The sequence below is a fragment of the Ranitomeya variabilis genome, chromosome 4 (assembly GCF_051348905.1).
Source record: "Ranitomeya variabilis isolate aRanVar5 chromosome 4, aRanVar5.hap1, whole genome shotgun sequence".
NCBI classification, from domain to species: Eukaryota; Metazoa; Chordata; class Amphibia; order Anura; family Dendrobatidae; genus Ranitomeya; species Ranitomeya variabilis.
In genome coordinates, this window is record NC_135235.1 from 694593614 (window position 1) to 694619853 (window position 26240).

Below are 26240 nucleotides of genomic sequence, written 5' to 3' on the forward strand. Positions count from 1 at the left end.
AAAAACCTGAGCGATAGTCTTAGCATTCAGAAGCAGCGTCGGACAGGAGTACCTTGGGCCCACCAGAGAAAAATCATTCTTGGGGCCCACCATGCAGTTTAAAAATACCACACAGGATAGATCCTATATGCCACACCACACAGGAGAGCTGACAGATCCTCTATATACTACACCACACAGGAGAGCTGACAGATCTCTCTATATACTACACCACACAGGAGAGCTGACAGATCCTCTATATACTACACCACACGGGAGAGCTTACAGATCCTCTATATACTACACCACACAGGAGAGCTGACAGATCCTCTATATACTACACCACACAGGAGAGCTGACAGATCTCTCTATATACTACACCACACAGGAGAGCTGACAGATCTCTCTATATATACTACACCACACAGGAGAGCTGACAGATCATCTATATACTACACCACACGGGAGAGATGACAGATCCTCTATATACTACACCACACGGGAGAGCTGACAGATCCACTATATACTACACCACACGGGAGAGCTGACAGATCCTCTATATACTACACCATACAGGAGAGCTGACAGATCCTCTATATACTACATCACACAGGAGAGCTGACAGATCCTCTATGTACTACACCACACAGGAGAGCTGACAGATCCTCTATGTACTACACCACACAGGAGAGCTGACAGATCCTTTATATACACATTATATATATATATATATATAATGTATATATACATAATCACATTAATCCCATAATCCAACAATTAAATTGGCAAGAGCACTTCGATCATAGATGCTTACAAACGTTTACCTAATAAGGTATGAAGTGACTAGAAGATGAGTGAATGAAAAAACATTTTTTTTATTAACATAATGTTAAAAACAGATAATATATAAAAAGACAGAAAGATGTAATAATGGGACCTCCAAAACAAGTCAGGGAGTGACACTTGAAAAGTGATGGTTTGTGTTAGGAGTCGAGTTCCCGCCACTGCACAGGGGGAATCTCGAGCCATGTCTGCTGCGGTCTCCCATTCTGCATCAGCCGCAGTGGAGCCTGCTCAGCGGAGACGTCGGTCCCAGCGTCTCACTGAATCTAGTACTGTGCAAAGGGTTACTGCTGCCTCTCCAGGCTCTGCTATTGTACCCTGCACTGGTCTGCGGCGAGCAGGCTTTTCTGGGACTAAGTCCTGCTTTGCACACACTGAGCATGCCCAGGGTAAGATCTCTCATTGGAGATCAAGGGCCACATGCTCAGGTACTGCAGCAACTTCCATTGGTCCTCCAGGAAGGTCATGTACCTGATCAAGTTCTGTGGAAGTCTTCCATTGGTCCTTCTTGGAAGGTCCTGAAGTTGCTGCAGCTTTGAAAGGTTCTCATGACCGCATGGCCATGCGCTAGTGTCAATTTATGTATGCGCTCAGCGCCAGTGAGGTCGTGTGTGTGTGTGTTTGTGTATTCAGGGACCCGGCTAAAATAAGCCCCTAGAATGCTGGCACCTCCGGCGAGGAGTTTCATGTGAGTGGATTCAGGGCTGGCGTATAGCCATCAGAATTCTGGCTCCACCGGAGAGGAGCTACGTGTTTGCATTTGACTGCATGACTACCATCTGCTCTACTAAGTAGCTGTGTTCCCCTGTGAAGCTAACAGGGTACAGCATTCTCTTTACTAACGGACTCTGTGAAGTAACAGAGTTCGTTTATACTACTATATATATGCGTTCCTCCAACCCTAACAGTTTGTGATCTGACAGCAACTGGAAAGAGGCCCTATAGAGTGGTTAGGTGGACTTGCTATAGTGGATGGACACGATAAGGCGTCTCATTGTTCCCTTACACAATCCTAACCAAAAAAAGGGGAACCCTGACCAGAAGAAACGACAGTAATGATCATCCCACAAAGTGCCCAAATTGCGAAAGATTAAGTTACTAACACAGGCTACAGAAAAAGTGCAATAAGTTACATCTCTGCTGTGGTGTGTCTATAATCATGAGCATAAAGTACAAAGAGACTACTAGATAGCAGTCAGTTATAAGAGTAGGTAAGCAGTACATGTAAGAGACGTAGAAACTAGATAAGCACATAATACAGCTGGTCGAAGACCAGTCAGAGTTTACCTAAATGTAGTAAATGAGGGCTTGGGCAGCCTGGAGAGATGATGGTGTCACGTCCTGCGCCCGACGAGCGCCGTTTCGCAAGACTACTTCTTCATAAAGGGGGGCGTGATGGAGACTAGGTAGGGGAGTAGGTTTTTATATCCTAAGGCCGGGTGTAAAGTAACTAGGAGGGCGGAGTGGAAGCAGAGGGTGGGAATGGGGAGATTGTCAATGGTCTTTCTTCGGCGCCAGGGTCCAGTCGGATACACACCCAGCACATGTGAAGTCAAAGGAGAGGGCGGGGTTATGTGCGGAGGGTGAAGGAGTTGCAGAGGTGTATCTGGCAGTGGTAATGGCGCATGCAGCCGGTCAAAGCTCCCACAGCGAAGGGGACTCCCGGTCCTGCGCCTCATGACACACAGTGGAGCGCACCGCGTGTCATGGAACTGGCGCTGATCGGAACTCAGGTGGAGATATGAGACCGGCGCATGCGCACTAGCCAGAAGGAGAGGGCTTGTGAGCGTGACAGACACAAAGTATAGTACCACCAACTCCATTCATCCTGTTCTCCGCAGCTGTGGACGAACAGTAAGCAACAAATAAAGGGGAAGTAAAATGGGAGGAAGGAGGAGAAAAGGAAATCATGAGGGTAAGGAGGGGGAAACTATATCTTTTGAAAAGAGGAGCGGTGCCATTATGTGCGTCGTGTGAAAAAGGACAAATAAGGCTAAGTGCGGTTAAAGGCCAAAAAAGAGAAGGGTTTAAGAGGTGGGTGCTGAATTGGGCCTTACAAGCTGAAGGTGAATATGTTTAGTAAAAAATATTTGTAATAATATGGATGGGTGAGTGGAAATAGAGGGGCTTGAAGGGTGCTAAAAGGAAAATTATGAAAAGGGAGCAAGATAAAGAAATTGTGTGGAGAAAAAATAAATGAAATAAAATAATATCCGTAATTATAAACACATGTGAAGGTGCTGTGAGATGGAACATTACATAATGATGCAGTGTCCATATAAGTCCCTTGTGTAAAGAAATTTCCTTTTCTTGTCCTCTCAACTTTATTTTCCAGCTGGGATGATTTTTCTTGAAAAGAGCCGCCAGGAACCGACCATTAGGGCTGCGTCAAAACAGGAGAGAGGAAGGAAGAAACGGTCCATACACCAATCCTTTGGAGAACAAGTGGCCCAGAAAGGAAAGCCTAGGATACCTACGGGTAAGTTAAAAATGATGATAGGGTAAATATACAAATGAAATGATAAATAGTTAGGGGTAATGAAGAGGGAAAGAAGATAAAAAAGAATTAATTAAAACCTAGCGACCAATTAAAACTTGGATTGTTGTTATTATTATTAGGAAACGAAGTCTGCTATAGGAAGGAAACAAAATCATAATTTTCACTCAGGCGAAAGGATGTTATAGTGTTCAGGCCGTGTTTCCTATAAAAAGGAAGCAAAGCCATGTTTTTCATTTAGGCCAGAGGGTGTGATGGTGTTCAGGCGGTAGATCCATCTGCTCTCTTGTTGCGCTAATAATTTGCTTAAGTCCCCCCCTCTGATGCCCAGGTCAATTTGATCTATGGCTTTAAAAATAAGGCCTCTTGATTGGGAATTGTGGTGTGTTTTAAAATGACGGGGTAGGGTTTTAAGTAGAGAAATATCTTCAATGGTCTTAGGTTTCTCTATGTCTCTAATGTGTTCCCGCACCCTAATTTTGAGTTCCCGCGTTGTTAAGCCAATATACTGTATATCAAATTGCAAGGGCAAGTTGCATGGTATATGACCCCTTGGGTGGAGCATGTAAGATGTTTTCTGATGGTAAATGATTTGGATCCATCAGAATTGGTAAATTTTTTTGGCCTTTTTTAGGTTAATGCATGCTTTACATAAGCCACAGGGAAAGAAGCCTTGTAGTGGAATTGAGCATGTTGAATTAGTTGTGGGGTCATAGTGGCTATGAACCAGTATATCCCTGAGATTGCGGCTTCTTTTTGCCATTAGTGGATGTGGAGGGAGACATTGTTTTAAGACCGGATCTGTCATAAGGATGTGCCAGTGCTTATTAAGTATTAGCCTTAGGTCTTTCCATCGATTTGTGATATGAGGAAATAAATCTTACCTGGCCATCTTGGGAGCGCGCATCCTTGTGCCTAGGGTATAGTAGTTGTTCTCTTGGTTTTTTTTTGCCTTTTTATAGCCAAATCTGATGGACCGTTTGCTATAACCTCTGTCATAGAATCTATTTGTCAAGTCAAGGGCTTGTTTTTCAAAGTCACCACTTTTCGAGCAGATCCTCTTGGCTCTTAAAAATTGGCCAGTTGGAATATCCTTAATGGTTGCTGGTGGGAGGGAAGAAGTGGCGTGTAGAAAGGAGTTGGTTGAGGTGGGTTTTCTGTATAAATCTGTTGCAATCATCCCATTTGGCATTGTAAAGATTTTTAGGTCCAAAAATTCCAGGTCCTTGCCAAACTTGTAGGTTAGTTTTATGTTCTGATTATTTTGATTTAGTTTGTCCATGAGGAGATGCAAATTGTCTACCGTACCTTCCCAGATGAAACAGATATCGTCTATATAACGCATCTATCCCTGGATGCTTTGTATCTCCCCAGTGTCATCTCCCTGGAAAATGGTCCTCTCCCACGCCCCCAGAAACAAGTTGGCATATAAGGGGGCACAAGAGGCTACCATGGAGGTCCCCTGGGTTTGTAGATAAATTTTATTATTAAACGTAAAAACGTTATGGGTGAGAATAAAATCTAGTAGGGCCAGAATCCAATTAGCCAGAGGGGATGCCAGGTTGCTCATTTGAAGATACCACAATACGGCTTTTAGGCCATCTTCATGCCTGATGGAAGTATATAATGATTCTACATCGGCAGTTACCATCAGCTTATGGTCTTCAAGGTATATATAATCTAGTCTTTGTAGTGCTGCAGTGGTGTCTTGTATGTAAGAGGGAAGAGTGGTCACCAGTGGTTCCAGGTAATAATCAAGTCACAAATTACCTCACACAGGCCGCCGTTGCCCGATATTATGGGTTTCCCTGGCAGATCTAGTAGGTTTTAGTTAATCTTGGGGACCAGATATAAAGTTGCCAATTTGGGATGAAGATTCTTGACATGTTCCAGCATTTTTTAAGGAACAATTTCTTGGTCAAAAGCTTGATTATGAAAATTTGAAAGGGGATTTGTGAGTAGTTTTTTGAAGCAGTCAGGTTCATTTAGCAGTCTCAAAGCCTGCTTTTCATACAGGGGGTTGGCCATATGACTAGGTTTCCCCCTTTATCAGCAGGTTTGAAGATTACGTCAGGAAGAGACTGTAATTTGTCCAGAGCCAATCTCTCCTCCTGTTTCTTATTGGATGCCCAGAATGGAGATTTTTGGAGTGTTTCTATTTCAGATGTAACAATTTTGGTAAAGACCTCTATAGCTGATACCGTCCTAATGGGGGGAAATTAATTGCTTTTGCTAAATAAATTGTGGGGAAAGTTACTGACCTCCAAGGTGTTCTCTTCCAATAGAGCTTCTAGATTTCTTAGAGCTTCTCTCTCATCGGCAGAGGTAAAGATGTCGTGGTTCATGTTTTTATTGTGCAATTTTTTGAAAGTCAATTTTCTGGCAAAGAGATGTAGATCTCTTACCACTGAAAACTTATCTAAATGAAATGAAGGGGAGAAAGATAGACCTTTTTCCAATAAATTGAGTTGTGCATTTGACAAAGTGTGTGAAGATAGGTTAATTACCTTTTGGTGTTCTCCAAAGTTTTTAGCTGATTTGGACTTTGTAAAAATGTCAGGTAGGCGCTTCTGAGTCTAGTGCTTATTGATTCATTATTCGATGCTTCATTGTCACTTGCCGAGGTATTCATGTCCGACTTCGATTGAGCTGAACTTTCGGACTGAGTCCTATGGTGAGATGTTGCAGGTTTGGAATTGTCTTGGTTTGGTCTTCTCGTTGTCTTTTTCTGTTGCCAACGGTATACTTTGTTACTATCATAGTCATTTAGATCTCTTTGGTATTTTTTAAGTTTACTTTGTGATATCTCACTTTCCCATTTGTCAAGGTCTTTATTGATGTCAACTAATATTTTATCAAAATCCTCCACCGGTAGGTCTTTCACTAGTGTCCTTTCTAATTCTTCAACATTTTCATCAATGTTCTTTAGATTTTATCCTATTCATTATTGACAAAAACACTCTTTCCCTAAAGAGCAGGTGGTAGCTGCTGAGGTCCACCTCTTGAGCTGGACCTCATCTTTAAAGTCAAATGAAGGATGAACTTGTACCCTCAAACCACGTGGAACGATTTGTTGGTTCATATAGTTCTCAAGAGAGGATTTGTTCTAGCATATTTTGGTCTTCTTGTATAGAGCATTCCTATATAGTCGAATTGTTTCCTTAACAGTTTTATTAGTATCCGAGGAAGGGGTGGAGGTCCCCTGTCTGAAAAAATGTGATGCCTTAGACTGCCAGGAGCGTTCCCTGGTTTTGAAATCCATTAGAGTAAAGTTGCAGATAATCTGTTTACTAAGCACAGAGATATTTATTAATCCCATAATCCAACAATTAAATTGGCAATAGCACTTCGATCATGGATGCTTACAAAAGTTTACCTAATAAGGTATGAAGTGACTAGAAGATAAGTGAATACATTTTTTTTTTTTTTTTTATTAACATAATGTTAAAAACAGATAATATTATATAAAAAGACAGAAAGATGTAATAATGGGACCTCCAAAACAAGTCAGGGCGTGACACTTGAAAAGTGATGGGCGCCGAACAAAGACCATTGACAATCTCCCCATTCCCACCCTCTGCTGCTTACCACTCCGCCCTCCTAATTACTTTACACCCGCCCTTAGGATATAAAAACCTACTCCCCTACCTAGTCTCCATCACGCCCCCCTTTATGAAGAAGCAGTCATGCGAAACGGCGCTCGTCGGGCGCAGGACGGGACACCATCATCTCCCCAGGCTGCTCAAGCCCTCATTTACTAACTTCAGGTAAACTCTGACTGGTCTTCGACCAGCTGTATTATGTGCTAATCTAGTTTCTACATCTCTTGCATGTACTGCTTACCTACCCTTATAACTGACTGCCATGTAGTGGTCTCTTTGTACTTTATGCTCATGATTATAGACACACCACAGCAGAGATGTAACTTATTGCACTTTTTCTGTAGCCTGTGTTAGTAACTTAATCTTTGGCAGTTTGGGCACTTTGTGGGATGATCATTACTGTCATTTCTTCTGGTCAGGGTTCCCTTTTTTTTGGTAAGGATTGTGTAAGGAAACAATGAGACGCCTTATCGTGTCCATCCATTACAGCAAGTCCACCTAACCAGCCTATAGGGCCGCTTTCCAGTTGCTGTGAGATCACAAAACCATCACCCTTCAAGTGTCATGCCCTGACTTGTTTTGGAGATCCCATTATTACATCTTTCTGTCTTTTTATATAATATTGTCTGTTTTTAACATGTTAGTAAAAAAAAATTATTTTTTTTTCTTCACTCATCTTCTAGTCACTTTATACCTTATTAGGTAAATGTTTGTAAGCATCTATACATACATCTCTACATACTGTACCACACAGGAGAGCAGTAATATAGGTCCAGTGTGTGTAGTAAAATACTTACCGGTGGCCATATTCCACTGCAATGAAGAAGACAGAAGAACGACACAGCGGCAGAAGACGGCGACTGCTGCGTATTTTATTACACACAGGGAAGCGGTATCATAGCTTTCTGTTGGGGGTGAGACATTGTTTTTGTTAGTACGATTTTGGGATAGATGTGGTTTTCATCACTTGCTATAGCTTTTCTTGTGGAATTGTGGCGAACAGAAAAAAGTGCATTTGGTGTTCTTGAGTTGTTTCTGTTTATGGTGTTTACTATGAATTGCAGCCAATCAGTGTTTACTCTGCTGCCCAGGGCTTTGTGGAAGAGGAGCAGAGAGATACAGTACAGGAAACGGGTGACTGCGGGTCATCTGTTGTGTGCGTGTCTCCTCTCAGACTCAGCCGCACAGTCAGCTGTTCCGCTGACTTGTCTGGCTGAAGTGAGGGTCGGCACGCACCCAGAGCTCTCCTGGCAGAGTTACAGAAGTCCGGCAGCGACAGCAGGTGATGTGAAGGAGCTGCACATGCACTTCCCATCACCTGTGCAGTCTGCCAGCCGGTGCCGACTATACAATAAAGTGCGCACTGCTGGACACACACTAGGAGCATGCAGGGCAGGCACAAATGAAGGAGCTGGGGCTGGGAGCGGGGCCCACCGGAGGATTCTCCGGTGTCCCGGTGACCCAGTCCGACCCTGTTCAGAAGTCCCGGTAATGCCATGAAATGCACCATTTAACTGAACCTATCTACAACCACCAAAACACCATCTTGGCTGCCAATACCGGAAGGTCACTAATAAAATCCATGGACTAGTGTGTCCATGGTTTACTAGGAATGGGCAGTGGAATAAGAGAACCAGACGGACAGGTATGCGATACTTTAGAACGCAGGCGAACACTGCAAGCAGACACCTGTTCAACTACATCCCGATGCAACCATGGCCACCAAAAACAACGAGAATGGAGGTCTGCGGTTGCCTTACCCTCTGGATGACCAGCAAGCACGGAGTTACGATGTTCCTATATAGCTTTACGCGCAAATTATATGGTACAAATAATCTCCCCGAAAGGCAGGTGCATATCCCTGAGCATCCAACACCTCTCCCTCCAGGTCAGGGTACAAGGCTGTAATAACTACTCCCTTCTGTAGAATTGAGACAAGGTTCTCATGATCACCACCACCTGGTAAGCTATGGGACAAAGCATTAGCCTTGGTGTTTTTAACTCCTGGATGAAAAGTGACCACAAATTTTAATCTAGTAAACAGTGACCACCTAACTTGCCTTGGGTTGAGACGTTTAGCCAATTGAAGATATGACAGGCTCTTGTGGTCCATGATAACCGTAATAAGATGGACTGGCCCTCTAACGAATATCGCCATTACAGGAACACCAATTTAATTGCCAGAAGCTCCCTATTACCCATGTCATAATTTCTCTCAGTCGATAATAATTTTTGGGAAAAGAAGGCGCATGGACCCCATTTACCAGGTGACGGTATAGCCCCAACCCCCACCTCCGACGCATCCACTTCTACTATGACAGGTTGATAAACTTCCTTTTGACAGAGTATAGGTGCTGTGTCAAAACAACTCTTTAAGGAGGAAAAAGCCTGCTGAGCAGCATTCGATCATTTAGAAAAATCAGACCCCTTCCTTGTCATGTCAGTAAGGGATTCCACCATTACCAAGTAATGAGCTTAACTAAGGTTGAGCAAGCAAGCAAGCCCATGAGTTCTAGAAAACTCAGCATCAACCATCTTGACTTCAGCTCCACTGTCTACAAACTCTGAAATTCTGTTGTGCTCTCTAGCACCATCTCTGCTGTCAGGGCAAACCGAAAATTACAGGTTGGCGACAAGCATTCCCCTTGATTATCCAACTCCAGACTCCCAAGGGTTACTCGAGACTTTTTTAGCTTAGGAATCAAGGGGCAGGCCCCAATAAAATGTCCGTTTCCCCTACAAAAGAAACACACTCCCTTTTTTCTTGCGAATCTCAAAGGAGACATATGACGTAGAAGCACCTCCTAACTGCATGCGTTCCTCCCAACTCAACAAGTACTGGTACACCCCCAGACAGTAGCGTAGCTACCAGTGGGGCAGAGGGGGCGGTCGCCCCGGGCCCTGTGCTCTGAGGAGGCCCACCCGGAGCTACGCTACTGTCAGGGCCGGCGTTAGGGGCCCTTGCCTCCGGTCAATGTTTATCTTTAATTTCCCCTGCGCTTGTACTGTGTATGTAGCTAAAGTAACAAGCACGGTACAAACGCTCACAGGGAGTCAGTAGAGAGAAGGAAGAGAAGGCCTCCAATCAGAGTGCAGGGAGTGAGTCATGTGATCACTCTTCTGCAGTCTGTGGAGGAGAGGGGGAAGGGAGGTCACTCACCACTCACCCAATCCTGGCTGAGCGCGCTCTGCTTCAAAGCTCCTGTGCTGCAGAGAAGTGATCAGCTCCAGCAGCAGCCGGGGATGCAGGGGGACTGTGCCTCTGACTGTGAGCTCACTATCTGCACATGATGTCTGCACCTGACTGGGAGGAGCAGCCCCCAGGACCAGAGGACACTCTCCACACAGCATGATGAGTATCTTGGCACATGTCATTTGCTTTTTGATATGTCTGATCTGTTGCCTTAAATACATACATACAGGCACAGTATATAAAGCAATGAAGGTTCTTAAACTTGTATGTCTTGTCTATCCTGCAATCTGGACAGACCCTGAAAACTGGCATGTGATCGATAAGTGTCTTGGCACATAATGTATTTACTGCTGATTAGCTTATGAGAAGGAGAATGATTGATTATTTTCTAAAGTTTGCGAGCGGCTGGAATCTTGCAAGATGGCTTTTACATGTGGGAGCCTGTCACCATATAAGGTCCGGCCAGCATCTGTACGCCCTCACATAGTGTTCTAGAACGCTCTCTATGTCCCCAATCCTCTACGCAAGGCACAAAAAAGAGCTTTTATTATACTCACGGATGGCGCAGTCCGGGCGTCACTAGTCTTGATCCGGCGCAGTCCCTCTTCCTGTGATCGCTGTCCCTCTTCGTGTGGAAGATGCGTCCTACATCCTGCATTCAGTGTCCTCTATCGCACTCCCATGCAGGTGCACTTCTCTTTGCCCTGCTGAAGTCAGAGCACAGTATTGTAGTGCGCATGCGCCGGCTTTATTTCCAGGTAATCAGTGCCCTTTGGCCTTTCCCAGCACATATGCACTACAGTACTTAGCTCTGCACTCAGCAGCCTAGAGAGAAGTGTGCCTGCACAGGAGCGCGATGGGTGACACGGTGTGGATGACGTAGGATGTGTCATCCAGATGAAGCAGTAATGGAGGATGGCGATCTTAAGTCAAGACCAGCTATGCCTTGGTGAGCGGCATTGGTGAGTATAATGAGAGGTCATTTTTATGCCTTGCGGAGGGGATTGGGGACACATTTACAGCCTTCCTTATAGAGGCTGCCTATGGGAGCTGCATTATACTATATAGTCTTCCTATGTGAAGGGCATAATACTATAGGGTCTGCCTATGGGGAGTGCATGATACTATATGGAGGCCTATGGTGAATGTATTATACCATATTGAGGACTATCTGGTGTATTATGCTATATGGAGGCTATCTAGAGGGCCGTCATTCAGTGTGGAGATTACATCGACGGGGCCATCATACAGTGTTGGAGCCAGTTTGGGGAATATTAAGGGGTCAGTATATACAGTGAGGGGGCATCATACTGTGTATAGGGGAGCTGTACAGTGGGGGAGACTCGGGACTTTATTAAATGTAAAGTGGGCACTTATTCTTACAGGGGAACTCAGGTTACTGTGACTATCAAAGGGTCACACACAGAGGGCATTATTACTTTCTAGGGGACAAAATGTGGGCACTGTTTTCTATGGCACTTGCACCCGGCCTTACTATATTATAGAGGGGTGCTTTAGAATTTAGAGGGCACAGAGAACCACACAGCAGGTGCAGTAATAGGGACACATACGGCAGCAGCGACTCAGTATTGGGGTATCAGGTGCAGTAATAGGGACACATACGGCAGCAGCGGCTCAGTATTGGGGTATCAGGGGCAGTAATAGGGACATATGGCAGCAGCGGCTCAGTATTGGGGTATCAGGGGCAGTAATAGGGACACATGGCAGCAGCGGCTCAGTATTGGGGTATCAGGTGCAGTAATAGGGACACATGGCAGCAGCGGCTCAGTATTGGGGTATCAGGGGCAGTAATAGGGACACATACTGCAGCAGCGGCTCAGTATTGGGGTATCAGGTGCAGTAATAGGGACACATACGGCAGCAGCGGCTCAGTATTGGGGTATCAGGTGCAGTAATAGGGACACATACGGCAGCAGCGGCTCAGTATTGGGGTATCAGCAGGATGAAAAGTTTGTGCAGGTTGGGAATAGATGGTGATGGGGCTGGAATGTGAGAAGTGAAATGTGTCTTTGTTGTATTCTCTGCAGATGAGTTGTAGCTGGAAGAAGTTGTCATGTCGGTCTGGCCCAGATAGAATTGTTCATTTTTCCCATCTTTTCCATCAGAAAGAACGTCAGAGGTAAGTCATTATCTGTAACTGTGCAGTGATCAGTTATATGTTCTGTAGGACTGGTATCTACCACTGACCATATGGCGGTAATATCTATGTTGGTCTTTATATAGAGATTATCTTCAGTAACAGCGCGGTCATCTGCTGAGGTTCTCCTCCACTATTAGGGCGCATCACCGAATTGTAATGAAGGTTACCTGGTTAGGGGTCCACTCAGAAGCTTCGCCCCCCCTGGACCAAAACCCTAGCTACGCCTCTGCCTCCAGACCATCCCCCTACCGGCACAGGAGTATTGTCCCGGAAAGAGGGCTCCAGAGAAGGTGGTCTTACCCATCTATCCCGCAGGATGCTGTCCACATGTATAGCCAATGACATGGCAGCCTCCAAGGACTCTTTTAACCTTTCTGTAAGGTCTGCCTTGCTAAAACTGGCTTTTATGACCGGGTCATTCCACTTGGTATCGGTTGCCCACCTGTGGAATTCCTAGCTGTAAGGCTAGGTTCACGTTGCATTAGCGCATGCATTAAACGGACTGCGTTAATGCAATTGCCGAAAAAGATCGCTTTATGCGGTCGCGCTAGCGCAGATGCTCTATCTGCGCTAGCGGTGACGGACCCGGAAACGCTGCAGCCCACGTCTGGGGGTCCGTCACAGAATGACGGCACATCGCTAGCGCATGCTGATTATGGCATGCGTTGGCGATGTGTCTGATAATAGGGGTTAATGGCAGCATTAACTGACTGCATTACACCGCGTTATGCCGCGGTGTGGCGCAGTCCGTCTAACGGACTGTTATAACGCAATGTGAACCCAGCCTAAATCTTCACTGAACTTTTCTCCTGCTGAAGGCGACACAGCCTAGAATCAGCCAGGGAAATGCAGTCATGAGCATCATAGATAAGGGCTAAAGCCCCCACAGTAGGCGTCTGCAGCAGCTGCCATTGCTGCTGAACCTCAGAACGTAGGTCAGTCACTTCCAACCTCTGCAGCTGCTCTGCCAGCCCAGAAATGAGATCCAAAAAGAAAAAAAAAAAATACACACACAAAAAAATGTCATAGAATGGTAGAGTTGGAAGGGACCTCCTGGGTCATCTGTCCAACCCCCTGTTCAAAGCAGGATTCACTAAATCATCCCAGACAGATGTCTGTCCAACCTCTGTTTGAAGACTTCCATTGAAGGAGAACTCACCACATCTTGTGGCAGCCTGTTCCACTCATTGATCACCCTCACTGTCAAAGTTTTTTTTTCTAATATCTAATCTGTGTCTCCTCCCATTCAGTTTCATCCCATTGCTTCTAGTCTTTCCTTGTGCAAATGAGAATAAGGGCTCATACTCACCTGTGAGAAACTGAGTCTCGCATGTTAATACCCGGCACTCAGATCGGAGCATGCGGCCGCATTAGAATACATGCAGCCACACGCTCTGCTCCTGAGTGCCGGCAGCAGCGCCGGGTATTGACATGCGAGACTCATCCGTTTTTCTCGCAGGTGAGTATGAGCCCTAAATATGATTTTTTTACAATGTGACAGCCCTTGAGATATTAGTAGACAGCTATTAAGTCTCCTCTGTCTTCTTTTTTGCCAGCTAAACATTCCTAAATCTTGTAAACGTTCCTCATAGGACATGGTTTGCAGAGCGGTCACCATTCTGGTCGCTCTTCTTTGAACTTGCTCCAGTTTGTTGATGTCGTTTTTTTTAAATGTGGTGCCCGAAAACTGGACACAGTATTCCAGATGAGGTCTGACCAAAGAGGAGTAGAGGGCAATAATGACTTCACATGATCTAGACTGTATGCTTCTGTTAATGCATCCCAGAATTGTATTTGCCTTTTTTGCTGCTGCATCACACTGTTGACTCATGTTCAGTCTGTGATCAATTAGTATACCCAAGTCTTTTTCACATGTGCTGTTGCTTAGCCCTATTCCTCCCATTCTGTATATGCTTTTTTAATTTTTATTGCCCAGATGTAGTACTTTGCATTTTCCCTGTTAAAAACCATTCTGTTAGTTGCTGACCTCTGCTCCAGTTTGTGTTTGAATCCTCTCTCTCTCTTCTCTAGTATTAGCTATCACTCCTAGCTTTGTGTCATCAGCAAATTTTAATCAGTTTACCCTCAATGCCTTCACCTAAATCATTGATGAGATGTTGGACATTACAGAGCACAGGACAGAGCCCTGTGGTACCCCACGTGAGACATTCTTCCAACTGGATGTGCAGCCATTTACGACCACTCTTTGGGTCCGATTAGTGATGAGTGAGCACTAAAATGCTTGGGTGCTCGGGTCGAGCAAATTGGAATACTTGGGTACTCGACCCAAGCAACAAGCCCAATATAAGGGAAACCTCAGTATTTTTACCGCGATTCCCCCGGGGGTCCTTTTTAAGGTCTGAAAATGATGGGAACACTGCTCAAATGACACAGGAACATCATGGGGATTGCCCCTGGAAGCATTTCTGACTCCTAGGTCACAACTGTAAGCAATGTTGTCAAAGTTTCACGTCATTTTTACAGGTGCACCAAAAATACATACCAAAACGTAAACAAAATGGATTTTGCTGGGAAATATGTTAAGGTACGTCCTTTCCAGGGTAATGACTTGTATGCAAGGCAAAATAATTAACCCCAGACCAAAATGTTCCTCCACCACTTGGGCTATGTTCACACGCAGCGTTTTTGATGCATTTTTCAACTTTCACATTGCTTTCAACCAATACAAATGCATTCACTGGGAAATGTCATTGATGCTTACAGACGTTACCTAATAAGATATGAAGTGACTAGAAGATGAGTAATTAAAAGAATTTTTTATTTATTAACATGATGTTAAAAATCAGTATCATATAAAAACACAGAAAGATATAAAATTGTATATAAAAAGTCAGGGTGTGACACTTGGAAAGCGATGGTTTTGTGATCTGTCAGTACCTGGAAAGCGGCCTTATAGACTGGTTAAGTGGACTTGCTATAGTGCATGGACACAATCGAGTGTCTCATTATTTCCCTACACAGTCCTTACCAGGAAGAAGGAACACTGACCAGAAGAAACGACAGTAATAATCATCCCACAGTGTGCCCAAATTACCAAGATTAAATTACTGGGGCAGGCTAAGAAAGAAGTGCAATAAGTCGCATCTCTGCTGTGGTGTGTCTTTAAATATAATCATAAGCATAAAGTACAAAGAGACCATTAGATGGCAGTCAGGTATGAGGGTAGGTAAGCAGTACATGCAAGAGATGTAGAGACTAAATTAGCACATAATAAAGCTGGTCAAAGGCCAGTCCGAGCTTACCTGGATTTAGAAGATAAAGGCTTGGGCAGCATGGGGAGATGATGGTATCACGTCCTGCGCCCGACGAGCGCCGTTTCGCATAACTGCTTCTTCATAAAGTGGAGGCGTGGTGGAGACTAGGTAAGGAAATAGGTTTTTATTTCCTAAGGGTGGGTGTAAAGTGATTATGAGCGCGGAGTGGTAAGCAGAGGGTGGGAAGAGGGAGGTTGTCAATGGTCTTTGTTTGGCGCAGAAGTCCGGTTGGGTACACCCCCAGCACATGTAGAGTAAATGGGGAGGGCGGAGTTGTGTGCGGTGGGTGGGGATTTGCATGGGTGTGTCTGGCAGTGGTAATGGCGCATGAAGCCGGTCAAAACTCCCACAGCAAAGGGGACTTCCGGTCCTGCGCCTCATGACACGCGATGGAACGCACCGCGTGTCATGGAACTGGCGCTGATCCGAAATCGGATGGAGATATGAGACCGGCGCATGCGCACTAGCCAGGGGAATGGTGTTTGTGAATGTGACGGGCACAATGTGTAGTACCGCCCCCTCCATTCACCCTGTTCTACGCGGCCGTGGATGAACAATAAACAGCAGAGAAGGGGAAGGTAAAAGGGAAGAAAAGGACAATCATGAGGGTGGGGGGGAAGCTATATCTTTTGGAGAGAGGGCCGGTGCCATTATATGCGCCAAGTGAAAGGGGGCAAATGAGACTAAGTGCGGTTGGAAACCAAAAGTGAAGAGGGTTATAAGATGGGTGCTAAATTGGTTTTCCAAGCTGAAGATGGAGATATTAAGTGTTGTGAATTAGACTTTTTGGCTCCCTCTTGTGGTTACTAGTGATATGACTCTGGGATTGTCTTTCCTCAGTTTGGCACCCACCTGGGTCGTTAGTCCAGGGGTGTTGCTATATAAACTTCCTGGATCCTTAGTCCAGTGCCTGGCATCGTTGTAATCAGATCCTTTCTGTTTGCTCCTGTCTGCTGGTCCTGGTTCGTGCAAAATTAAGCTAAGTCCTGCTTCTTTGTTTTTTGGTTATTTGCTTTGCTCTTATTTTTGTCCAGCTTGTACTAAATGTGATTCCTGACTTTGCTGGAAGCTCTAGGGGGCTGGTGTTCTCCCCCCGGGCCGTTAGACGGTTCGGGGGTTCTTGAATATCCAGCGTGGATATTTTGATAGGGTTTTTGCTGACCATATAAGTCATCTTACTATATTCTGCTATTAGCTAGTGGGCCTCTCTTTGCTAAATACCTAGCTCATTCTTACGTTTGTCTTTTCCTCTTACCTCACCGTTATTATTTGTTGGGGGCTTGTATCCAACTTTTGGGGTCTTTTCTCTGGAGGCAAGAAAGGTCTTTCTTTTCCCTTCTAGGGTTAGTTAGTTCTCCGGCTGGCGCGAGACGTCTAGAACCAACGTAGGCACGTTCCCCGGCTGCTGCTATTTGTGGTGCTAGGATTAGATATATGGTCAGCTCAGTTACCACTGCCCTATGAGCTGGTTTTTTGTGTTTGCAGACTTAGTAATTATTTCTGAGACCCTCTGCCATTGGGGTCATAACAATTAAGTAATTGTTTTTATAATAATGTGAGTGGATGAAAGAAAATCGAAGGACTAAAGAAGTGCTGAAAAGAATTTTTTTTAAAAGGCAGCAAAGGTAGAGAAGTTGTGTTGAGAAAAGAAAAAAATATAATCATAACCGTAGTTATAACATATAGAAGGAGTGAGGTATGGGGGGATGAAGGGAGTTTATATATTGGGAAGGTGGTGAGATGGGGACCCACTAATTGGATCCAGTGGGGATGTTAGAAAATGCACCAGGGGTGCAGTGACATTGAATGGTGGGGAAAGGGTACATGCCTGTATAAGGTGGCAAGGACATTGTATGCTTATAAAATGCAATAGTACTGATAATATAAAAAGTTGAAGGGTTGAAGTGAATGGAAAAAGTGTAAAAATATATATCCATATATATTATACACATATGTAAATGTCCAACGAATATCTTACTTGTCATGTTAAAATGTTAAAAAACCAATGCTAAGTGATAAACATTACATAATGATGGAATGTCCGTATAGATCCCTTGTATAACGAAGTTTCCTTTTCTTGTCCTCTCACTCTATTTTCCAGCTGGAATGGTTTTTCTTGAGAAGAACTGCCAGGAACTGACCATTAGGGCTGTGCCAAAGACAGGAGACACATCAAAAAAAGAGTCTATACACCAGTCCTCCGGAGAACTAGCGGCCCAGAGAAGGAAGAATAGGATACCTACAGGTATAATTGTAACATTTAACAACCCTAGCTGGCCATGTGGTGTGTGACACATAAGGAGACACATCTTGTTTCATTTATGAAGGAGGGACTCTTAAAGTCACAAGCCTATTTTTAGAGGGGCATCAGGCAGCATTAATATTCTTAAAGGGACATTAATAAACAGTGGGTCTCCTATGCTATTATTGCCTATGCAGTGAGTAGCTGGGCTGCCAAGAATTACAATGCACCCCAATACACCTTTCACGAGAGGTACAGGAGGGCCTCCTGAAAAAATGTTGCATTGAATGCAAGGCCTGCCGTGCTATCAAGTGATATGCACCCCAATAATAAGCCTTTGAACCCAGGTACTGGATGGCCACAGGAAAACCCACTTCAGTGTTCAGTTGGTCCTGCCATACAGTTTCCTTATGCATTGAATGCAAGGGCTGCCTTGATCCGAATTTGCACCCCTTGGAATAAACATGGTGGATGGCCTACTAAAAACAAAACAAAACTGTCCCATTTACAAAGGAGCGGGTCTCCTAGACTCGTGATGCCCATAGACTAAGTGTATGGGCTGACAAACATTTCCCCATGGAGGGTGAAATTTATTTTTTTTTAAATTCAGCTCAAAATAGTGTTTACTGTTTAGAGCTAGGGTAACACACAGAAAAAAAAGGTGAATGGAAGCCTGAAAAGCACACTTTGTAGACCAAAGATACATGAGGCATGTCACGGAGATACCACACTGTAAAATATGTGTCCTGTGTTTTTATTTTGGCCCCCAAAATAGTGTATAGAAATCAGGTCAAAGACAGCAAATACAGTGGAATGTAGCCCTCAAATACCACAATTTGTAGGCCACAGATACATCTGGCGTTTGACTGAGATATCAGACTCTTCAATATGTGGCCTGTATATTTATTATTTTACTGCTAAATAGTGTTTAGAGCTAGGGTAACACACCACAAAAAAAGGAGAATGGAAGCCTCAAATGCACACTTTGTATCCCACAGATAGATGAGGTGTGTCACAGAACTACCACACTGTAATATGTTATTTTTGCTTTTTTTTTTGTTTTAACCAAGATAGTGTATAGACCTAGGGTATTAGACATACCAAAAATTGGAATGTATGCATGAAAACAACTATTTTTAGATCACACGTATGTGGCCTGTATTTTTAAAACATTTAAAACAGCAAAATACTGTATACACAAAGGGTAGCAGACCAAAAACTGGAATGTATGGCTGAAAAGCCAAGATTTGAAGACCACAGATAGATGAGACGTGTGACTGAGATAAGACTTTCAATATGTTATTTTGTAAAAAAAATTTAAAACAAAAAATTCTGTGTACAGCAAGGATAGCAAACCAAAAAATGATATGCATGCCTGCCAAGCAAGGATTTGGACACCACAGATACACTGTGCGTCTGACGGAGATAACAGAGTGATCTAAATGTGGCCTTGATTTTTTTTTTTTGGGGGGGACCGACAAAATCTTTTTAATAAGTAGGCTATGACACTATAATAAAACATTTGGAGTACTAAAATTGTACAATATTTAGCGCAATGATATGCGATGCGTGTGGCGTACAAATCACAGTGATAAATATAAGAACTGTAGCTAAATATTTTCTTTGCCAGCTAAAGATTTTTTGGTCACCAAAATGTTGTTCAAAAATGTTGTAAGACACTCCAAAAAAAACTATAGTACCAAAAAAAGGCCAGAATTTTATGCTCACTCTCATCTGATGCCTGGGACAAAAACAGCCATTTTAAATTATGTTTTAATGCTCTTGTATTTAAAATTACCTGGCTGTAGTCTGCAGTGTGACCAAGCCAATAAATGTAAAAAATGGGGTCCCGTATTGCTTTGTACTAAAATTTGCAGGTATAAGGTGCCTCCGCCCAAAAGAAATCATGGCCACGGATACCTGCAGCTGCAGCAGCAGACAGTAATGGAGTCTTTTGATGTATGCAGGGAGATCTATAGACTCAACATACCGTGCCTGCATGCCTTGCAGTGATGTAGATATGTGCACATAGACTCTCCCGCCTACCTAGCACAATTAAAAACTAGGCCCAATGTAAAGGAGCGTGTCTCCTAGACTTGTAATGGCCATACACAAAATGCATGGGCTGACAAACATTTCCCCATGGGGGTACCTTTTTTAAAAAATATTTTATGGGTATCATAGACACCCTTGTCAAAAATTGGACTGGCTGTAGCAGCACAGAACACTTTAACCCTGGTGATCTAGTGGCGGAGCATGAGGAGACATAACGATCAATCATACTGAAATCAAACAAATGGATAAAGGATGTGAATCCACTTATGAAAGAAAATAACAAAAGGGAGGGGCGAACACGGGTTAATAGATATGAAGCCAGAATGTGTCCAACGAGATATGTTGGTCCCTAGCAACAGCTCAGAGACAGGCATCTAAATAAAAATATAATATAATAGTATTTCAATATATTTTATATTGGAGAGGTATATACTAGGTCCATAAGAGGATGGTCCAGAGATATAAAAAATTAAAAATATAAGAATAAATGGGAAGAATATACGTACATCTCATTTTTATTGCATTTTTCCCTGGGGGAGTAACTTTTTTTTGTTTTGATTTCAAATTAGTAACTGGCATCATAAAAACACCATTGCACAAAAATGTAATGACTTTAGCATCACCGAATACGTTCACCCTGGTGTTCTAGTGGTTGTGGTTAAAGAGCATGAAGATAAGGAGGAGGATAACAGCAAACAGACCAAATCAGGAAGCGCATACCCATGTGTGGTTGTGAAGAGGTGCATGAGAATACACCTCCACAAAAAAGACAATGTATTTAAGGTTATGTTTCGCTGTTTTCATTCGGTGGTGTACAGAAGTCTTGCCCAATCCAGCCTTTGTTCATTTTTATAAGAGTCTGCCTGTCAGCATTTACAGTTGACAGGCGGATGCACTTATCTGTTATAATTCCTCCAGTGGCACTAAAAACCTGCTCTGACAGAACGCTAGCTGTATGTGGTGGAGAAGATTTTGGATTCTCGTATTTCGAGGCGGAAGCTTCAGTACCTGGTTAAGTGGAAGGGTTATGGCCAGGAGGATAATTCTTGGGTCGTTGCCTCCGATGTCCATGCTGCCGATTTGGTTCGTGCCTTTCACTTGGCTCGTCCTGATCGGCCTGGGGGCTCTGGTGAGGGTTCGGTGACCCCTCCTCAAGGGGGGGGGGGGTACTGTTGTGAATTCCGTTCTTGGGCCCCCTCTGGTGGCTTTGAGTGGAACTGCTGATCTTTGAGGTTTCCCTTCTCAGCTGCACTCACTTATTATTCTGCTGGCTTTCCTATTTAACTTTGCTCATGTCGTTAGTTCATGCCAGCTGTCAATGTCTTAGGACTGGTTTTGATCTCTCTTGGATTTCTCAGATGGTCTGTCCATTCCAGCAGAAGCTAAGTTCCTGCTAAGTTGTTTTTTGTGTCCAATTGCGTTGGAGGTTATTTCTCAGCACCTGCTATTTTTCTTGTCCAGCTTGCTATTATGATATTTCCTTGCTAGCTGGAAGCTCTGGGGGTGCAGAGTTGCCCCTCCACACCGTGAGTCGGTGTGGAGGTCTTTTTGTATACTCTGCGTGGAATTTGTTAGTGTTTTGTACTAACCGCACAGTTCCCTTTCCTATTCTGTCTATCTAGTGTAGATTTGGGCCTCCTTTGCTAAAATCTGTTTAATTTCTGCGTTTGTCACTTCCCTCTTAACTCACAGTCAATATATGTGGGGGGCTGCCTTTCCTTTGGGGAATTTCTCTGAGGCAAGGTAGTTTTCTATTTTCCATCTTTAAGGGGTAGTTAGCTTTTAGGCCCTGAAGAGGCGTCTAGGGAGAGTTAGGAACGCTCCACGGCTATTTCTAGTGTTGGTGTTAGGATTAGGGATTGCGGTCAGTAGAGTTACCACCTCCCCAGAGCTTGTCTATGATTTTTGTTTTAACCACCAGGTCATTTCTTTGTGCACCTAACCACCAGGTCATTTCTGTGTGCACCTAACCACTAGGTCATTTCTGTGTGCACCTAACCTCCAGGTCATTGTAGTGTTTTCCTAACATCTAGGTCTGTTCAGTGTGCACCTTACCACCAGGTCATAAAAGCTAGCAGCAGGGCAGACCAGGACCTCCAAGGCGTAGAGAACCAGTTCATGCCACGTGTCCAGCTTGGATACCCAATAATTTAAAGGCACAGAGGAATCCCGGAGGACGTTTGTACGATCTGCAAGGTAATCCCTCAGCATCTTCCCAAACATTGCGCTACTTGTGCCAGCACGTCTTGCCTCTGCGGCGGCACGATGGGAGGGTCTGAGAAAGCTGTCCTAGAACTTTGCCATTGTTCCCCCTGCCTGAGTTGGATTGTACTTCTGTCTCTCTCGCTTGGACTCCTTGGTAGTACAACATACTGTGACATCCGCTGCCAGCGTTCTCAGATAGGAATTATTTAAGTAATTCCGCTACTAGGGCCCCCTGGTACCGCAACATTTTAGTACACTTATCTGCCTCTGGAAGAAGAGATTGAAAGTTCTCTTTGTAGCGTGGGTCTAGAAGTGTCACCAACCAGTAATTAGTGTCTCCGAAAATTTTATTAATGCAAGGGTCACAGGAAACGCAGCGCAACATAGCAGTCTGGCACGCATGGCTGACTAACAGGTGAAACTTCCGTGTCCTCAACCAACAGGATGAATGACCATGCTGTCCTCATCCTGCTCCTCCCAGTCCTCAGGCCATCCACGCTGAACATACGGTATGACAGCTGTGCTTGTGGTACCGTCTATAGCGCATGAAAGTAGCTCCTGTTCTTCCTCCTCCTCCTCATTGTCTACCAATCCACGTTGGGTGACATGAGGCTGGGCTGAGTGTAATATCCCTGTATGGTTCCTTACTCCATGTCCTCGTGCTCTGCCTGCAATGCATCCTCTTTAATTGTGAGCAGAGAGGTTTTCAGAATGCAGAGAAGCGGGATGGTGATGCTAATTATGGCGTCAAAGCCGCTCACCATCTTGGTGCAGTCCTCAAAGTTTTGGAGGATGGTACATATGTCTGACATCCATGTCCACTCCTGAGGTCTTGTGTGGAGTCTGAACTGAATATCGACAGCCTTGTTGATGCTGGTAGTCAACAACTACTCTCTTCTGCTCACAAATCCTTTCCAACATATGCAGTGTAGAGTTCCACACATCACACACCAGTCGGTGAGCCGGAAACTGCACACCCTGCTGAAGCACATCAAGGGTGGCTGAAGGTGTAGCTAACTTTCTAAAATGGGCAGACAGACGGCATACTTTCAGTAGCAGATCCAGCAGCTCCAGGTAGCTTTTCAGAAAATGTTGAACCACGAGGTTAAGCACATGGGCCAGGCAATGTACGTGTGTGAGCTCACCTTGCCTCAGAGCCGCCACCAGGTTCCGGCCATTGTCACACACGACCATGCCTGGCTGTCAGTTCAGCGGTGTCATCCAAATATCTGACTGCTCTTTCAGCGCGGTCCACAACTCTTCAGCATTGTGCGGTTTGTCACCTAAGCAGATTAGCTTCAGCACAGCCTGTTGCTGCTTGGCTGAAAAAGTGCTTCCAGCTTCTGACTGATGTGTTCGTTTCAGAGATGGAGGCTGAAGAGGAGTAGGAGGAGGAGTTGCAGGAGCTGTAGACTGTGGGGGAAACCCTTATTGACGTAGGGCCCGATATCCTTGGCGTGGGGAGGATGTGTTCCATCCCAAGGTCCGACTGGGTCCCATCTTCCACTATGTTAACCCAGTGTGCCGTCGGTGAGATGTACCATCCCTGCCCACAAGAACTTGTCCACGTGGCAGTGGTTAGGTGGACTTTCCCAGTAACAGCTTTGTTGAGGGCACGGGTAATGTTGTGGGACACATGCTGGTGTAATGCTGGTATGGCACACCAGGAGACATGTGGCGACTGGGGACCGAGTACCTTGGAAAGGCCACCGCTTTCAGGTTGTGGAAAGCTTCCGTCTCAATGAGTCTAAAGGGCAACATTTCGAGCGCAAGCAGATGAGAAATGTTAGAATTTAGTACTGTGGCTTGTGGGCGTTGGCTAGGTTTTTCCCCTTGTGTTCCAGTGAATGGGGTATAGACAACTGAAGGCTGCCCTGGGACAAGGACGTGGATGGGATTGATGATGGTGCTGGTTGACTGTGGGCAACATCAGGTGCAGGACCCGAGGCATCTTTACAGGTACGGTGAACTGGGGATTGGCTTGTATGCAAAACAGTGGAAGAAGCAGTGGTGTCACCTGCAGACAGTGTTCCTGGAACCTGGGGTTCGGCCCACAAAGTCGGGTGCTTTGGTGCCATCTCCTGCTTGGGGTTATCGGCAGAGTCTTTAAAAAAATAACCTGACTCTGGAAGATCTAACAGTTGGAATGGCAACTTCCGTCATGTTGGTGTTACAGGGAACGGATGCACGCCTTCTGTCTATGGCCACCACACTGCTTCTTCCTGCCTGTTGGGGTGATATGCCTCCTTCCCCATGTGTGCTGCTGTCCTCGCTCTGCATGTCGTTCTGCCAGGTTGGGTCAGATACTTTAGTCATCCACCACCTCGTCCTCCACATCTGCACCCTGCTCCTCCTCCTGACTTTCTGGCAATTGTCTCATCGTCCACCTCTTGTGACACTTTCCCACCATCGCCTTCATGTGACCGTGGCTGTTTAAATCTTTAGGCATCGCTACATGCGATCTCATGTGGCCCCACTTCAAATTGACCGGCCGAGAGTCCGGAATCTTTAATGGGTAAACTGATCAGCTCTTTGGAGTGTCCAAGTGCGGGATCATTTGTCTCAGGGCACTCGGCATGATGGTAGGAAGGAAGATCAGGGTGGGTAATATCCGGTCCTCACTCACGGCTACTCATACTTGACCGTGTGGAAGACGTGGTGGTGGCTTAGTGACTGGAAGCATTATTCGGTATCCAACCAACAATCATTTCACAATGCTGTGGCTTCAATAGTGGTGTGCTGCGGTCCCCTAGAAAGTAGGACAGGAAGGTCGAGCGCGAAGATGTGGCTCTTTGTTGTTCACTTTCAGCTGGGCCTCATCCTCTGCGTTCACCATCAGCATCACGGCCACTTCCCCGTCCCTTGCCCCTTGCCTTGCCCATTTTAAATGGACTACTAAAATATTTGAAAAGCTCAATACAAATAATTTTTCTCCAAATAAATCCATGTGATCAGTATGCCTGAAAAGCAAGTATTTGTCAGGCATCCAGATGTAGCAGAGCTGGGCTCGTCTAGACTGTGTGCACATACAACACACAACATACAACATTGAACATACAACATGCACCATGCGACATACAACATGCGACCTACATGTTACGACATTTGACATGCAAAACATAGAACATTGACCATGCGACGTGCACCATGCGACGTGCACCGTGCGAAGTGCACCGTGCGACGTGCACCGTGCGACGTGCACCGTGCGACGTGCACCATGCGACATGCACCATGCGACGTGCGACATGCACCATGCGACGTACAACATGCGACATACAACATGCAACATACATGTTACATACATTTGACATGCACAACATGCAACATTGAACATGCGACATACATCATGCGACATGCGATGTACAACATGCGACATACGACATGCACAATGCGACATACAACATGCAACATGACATGCGACATACATGCGTCATGACATGCGACATGACATACGCGACATAACATACGCGACATGACATACGCGACATACCGCATGCGACATGCCACATGCGACATACGACATCCGTTGATATGTATATGTATAGGGTATGTGGAGGAAATGTTAACTGGCAATACAACTAAAATTGTAATTCCAAGATTGTTTATTGCAAGGAAACTGATTGCAAAATATTGGGTTAGAGAGGAGCCTCCGTCCGGACGCGAATTCATTGCTCAAAAGAGCCACATCATTGAATTTGAGAAAAGTATTTACACCAGGAGAGACGGCTGGATTTATTCTCTTCATTATGGCAGCCGTGGTTGGGTAGGATTAATTAATGTTATACCAGCATAGAGTACAACTTTTGGTAAACTGGAACTCTGGTTGATATTGTCAACTATGGATGAATTATTGTTTCCACCTGATATGGTCTCCATGGGGGGGGGGGGGTTAATTTACTGTAAAACATAAAATGAGTATGAACATGTGATCTGTTGTGAAAATCATGGTTAATAGAAATTTATCTGATTAAAAAAGGTGTGGTGCTTTCCAGTTGTCTAAAACAGGGAGCAGATTACTGCAGCTGACAGCACACATGCCCATACTGCCAGACTGGATGGTACTACAGATGACAGGCTCCCTAATCTTAGTGGCTGGATAGCGCCTGCACTGCCAACAGCTTCTGGTTCCAACCCCATCTCTGTTACCAGCATCGCCTGCAGAATGATTAAGCCGCGTCTGGTGTCCAA

General features: G+C 44.8%; 1 protein-coding gene across 4 annotated transcripts in view; it reads left to right on the forward strand.

The window, feature by feature from the left end:
• Positions 1-26240, forward strand: part of LOC143767638 (uncharacterized) — a 237621-nt gene that overhangs the window by 208968 nt on the left and 2413 nt on the right. For 3 of the 4 annotated variants that reach the window (XM_077256083.1, XM_077256081.1, XM_077256080.1), the window contains 2 exons: positions 3158-3301; positions 17652-17795. The exons of the other annotated variant lie outside the window; for it this stretch is intronic. In XM_077256083.1, the coding sequence (XP_077112198.1) occupies positions 3158-3301; positions 17652-17795 (288 nt within the window). The remainder of the gene's footprint in view (positions 1-3157; positions 3302-17651; positions 17796-26240) is intronic. 4 annotated transcript variants of the gene reach the window in all.